The sequence below is a fragment of the Eurypyga helias genome, unplaced genomic scaffold (genome assembly GCF_000690775.1).
Source record: "Eurypyga helias isolate BGI_N326 unplaced genomic scaffold, ASM69077v1 scaffold22604, whole genome shotgun sequence".
NCBI classification, from domain to species: Eukaryota; Metazoa; Chordata; class Aves; order Eurypygiformes; family Eurypygidae; genus Eurypyga; species Eurypyga helias.
This window is the reverse complement of record NW_010248494.1, coordinates 54,909-57,023: the sequence shown is the minus strand read 5'-3', so window position 1 is coordinate 57,023 and position 2,115 is coordinate 54,909. Positions and strand designations below refer to the sequence as shown.

Here is a 2,115-nt window from a genome sequence, read left to right as displayed (position 1 = left end):
CCCCCGCCGTTGCCTGGGGCAGAGGCGGGTCTGGACTGAGCCCAGCCGCTGCTGAGCACTTGGTTTTGGGCTCCTCTCCAGATGTATCAGGGGGTCAGGGCGGGATGAAGCATCCGTGCACGGAAGCCAACTCCCTGCATTGCCTGGAAAAAGCACCTTGGGGCCTCCCGTTCCTGGTGCCCAAAGCGGGAGGGTGGGACAGGTCCCCATGCACGAGATTGGCCGAGGTCACGGGAAAGCATCACTCCGCCTCCCGACACCGTCCATCCCGGGCCACAGACCGCTCCAGACACCATTCCCAAGCCCGACCCACGCCGGGGTCTCCTTGCAGATCACCAACCTGAAGCAGCGGGGCGTGCAGTTCATGGACGTGCCATCCAGCTACTACCAGATGCTGCGGGAGAGGCTGAAAACTGCCAAAATCAAAGTGAAGGAGAACATCGACAAGCTGGAGGTGAGTCGAGCCGGCCTGAGGGAAAAGGTCTGCCCGGAGCTGGACCCCAAAGCATTTTGCAGGGATGAGGGGGATCCCCTCGCCCCGCTGCGGGTCTCTGAGGTGTCGCCCTGTTTCTCTTCTCCAGGAACTGAAAATCCTGGTGGATTTTGATGAGAAAGGCTACTTGCTCCAGATCTTCACCAAGCCAGTTCAAGACAGACCCACGGTCTTCCTGGAGGTCATCCAGCGGCATAACCACCAGGTTGGTGTGAGGATTTCACGACGATCTTGGCTTGGAGACCATCACGTAGGGTCACCCAGGCAGCCCTCGGCGCGGCTCTTGCCCCGCCGCTCCCGCCGCCCGTCCCCGCCATCCGTAACGCTGTCATCTGCAGGGCTTCGGCGCCGGGAACTTCAAGTCTCTGTTCGAAGCGATAGAAATGGATCAAGACGCCAGAGGAAACCTGACCATCCTGGAGCCCAACGGGCAGACTGAGCGCATCTAGAAGGCGGCGGAAAACGCCGCCCTCGCCCCTAACGAGCTGATTCACAAACGAAGCGGGAAGCGGCCGATGTTTTGGTAAATAGCCCAGACCCAAGTGCCATAAACCCAGGGAAGCTGCTGCCAAGCTGGAGATGTAAAAGGACTCAACACCTATCCCGACCCAGCCCCGGCGCTGCCCTCCGCTGACTTCTTGGGAGAGGGAGCGTGGGAAATAGCAAACACCCTCTTAAAGAAGAGTTTAATCTGATGCAAACCACCCAATTCGCAACAAACAGCGGATTTCAGGCGTGTGCTGGAGACAGGCAGCTACGGAGGACGACAGAACGACTGGGAGGGCTTAAATTTAGTCTATCCAAAGTTTCCTGTTAATTCTAGCTACGGGGGAAGCTGGGAGAGGAAAGCACGGAGGCGTTTGCCCCTCTGCGCATCTCACTTCGTAAGGTTTTATTTTAATTGCTCTTAGAATCAATCTTGAATTTTTGCTGAGATTAAACGTGGGTTTAGGGTAGCTACAACATTCTGGAATGAGACTTCATCAAATTTACGTATTTCAGCCTTCCCAAGGCAACGCGGACTTGCTCCGATACCTGTAAATTCCTGCGTTAATGAGGGGTTAAGGGTTTCTCCCATGTGTCTAGAAGTAATGGCTGGCATTGGCAGCGATTCCTTGGCTCAGATCCCGGCTGCAAGTGCAGAGTCCCCAGCCGGCACGGCTCCGGTGTCATCGCTGCCCCGTGCAGGGGGACCTCCCCGCCGACGGAATAAAGCCCTTTTCCCTCACAGCTCGCGTGCCTGCTAAGTTGATGGGGGGAGGGGCCGGAGCCCCCGTACCCCATGTTCGCTGTGGCTGCAGGTGGAACACCCCCACGGAGCCCGCGGCATCGCAGGGTCTCCAGCACCCAGCGGTCTCGCTGCTGTTGCCCAGCTGCCCCCACGGCTGCCCCGGCACTGAAGCTGCTCAAGCCCAGCAGCCAAAGCGCCTGCCAAGCCCTCGGCTCGGGACGGGCCCCTCACACGAGTCCTCCCACCAGCCCCAGCCCACGCAGCCACGCTCCAGGCTGGGCCCCACTGTCCTGCAGCCCCTCCAGGCACCGGGGGCAGCTACGGAAGCCGAGAACTGAGCTGGGACGTCTCCTACAGCCCAGGCTCTCTCCCGGCTTCCGCTTCCTCCTCC

At 59.6% G+C, this 2,115-nt stretch overlaps 1 protein-coding gene across 1 annotated transcript in view; it reads left to right on the top strand.

The window, feature by feature from the left end:
- Nucleotides 1–942, top strand: part of HPD (4-hydroxyphenylpyruvate dioxygenase) — a gene marked incomplete at its 5' end in the record, with an annotated part of 2,649 nt that extends 1,707 nt beyond the window's left edge. Inside the window, 3 exons of the mRNA XM_010151071.1 lie at nucleotides 332–454; nucleotides 582–698; nucleotides 832–942. Coding sequence (XP_010149373.1) covers nucleotides 332–454; nucleotides 582–698; nucleotides 832–942 — 351 coding nt within the window. The remainder of the gene's footprint in view (nucleotides 1–331; nucleotides 455–581; nucleotides 699–831) is intronic.
- Between the last annotated feature and the right edge of the window lie 1,173 nt (nucleotides 943–2,115).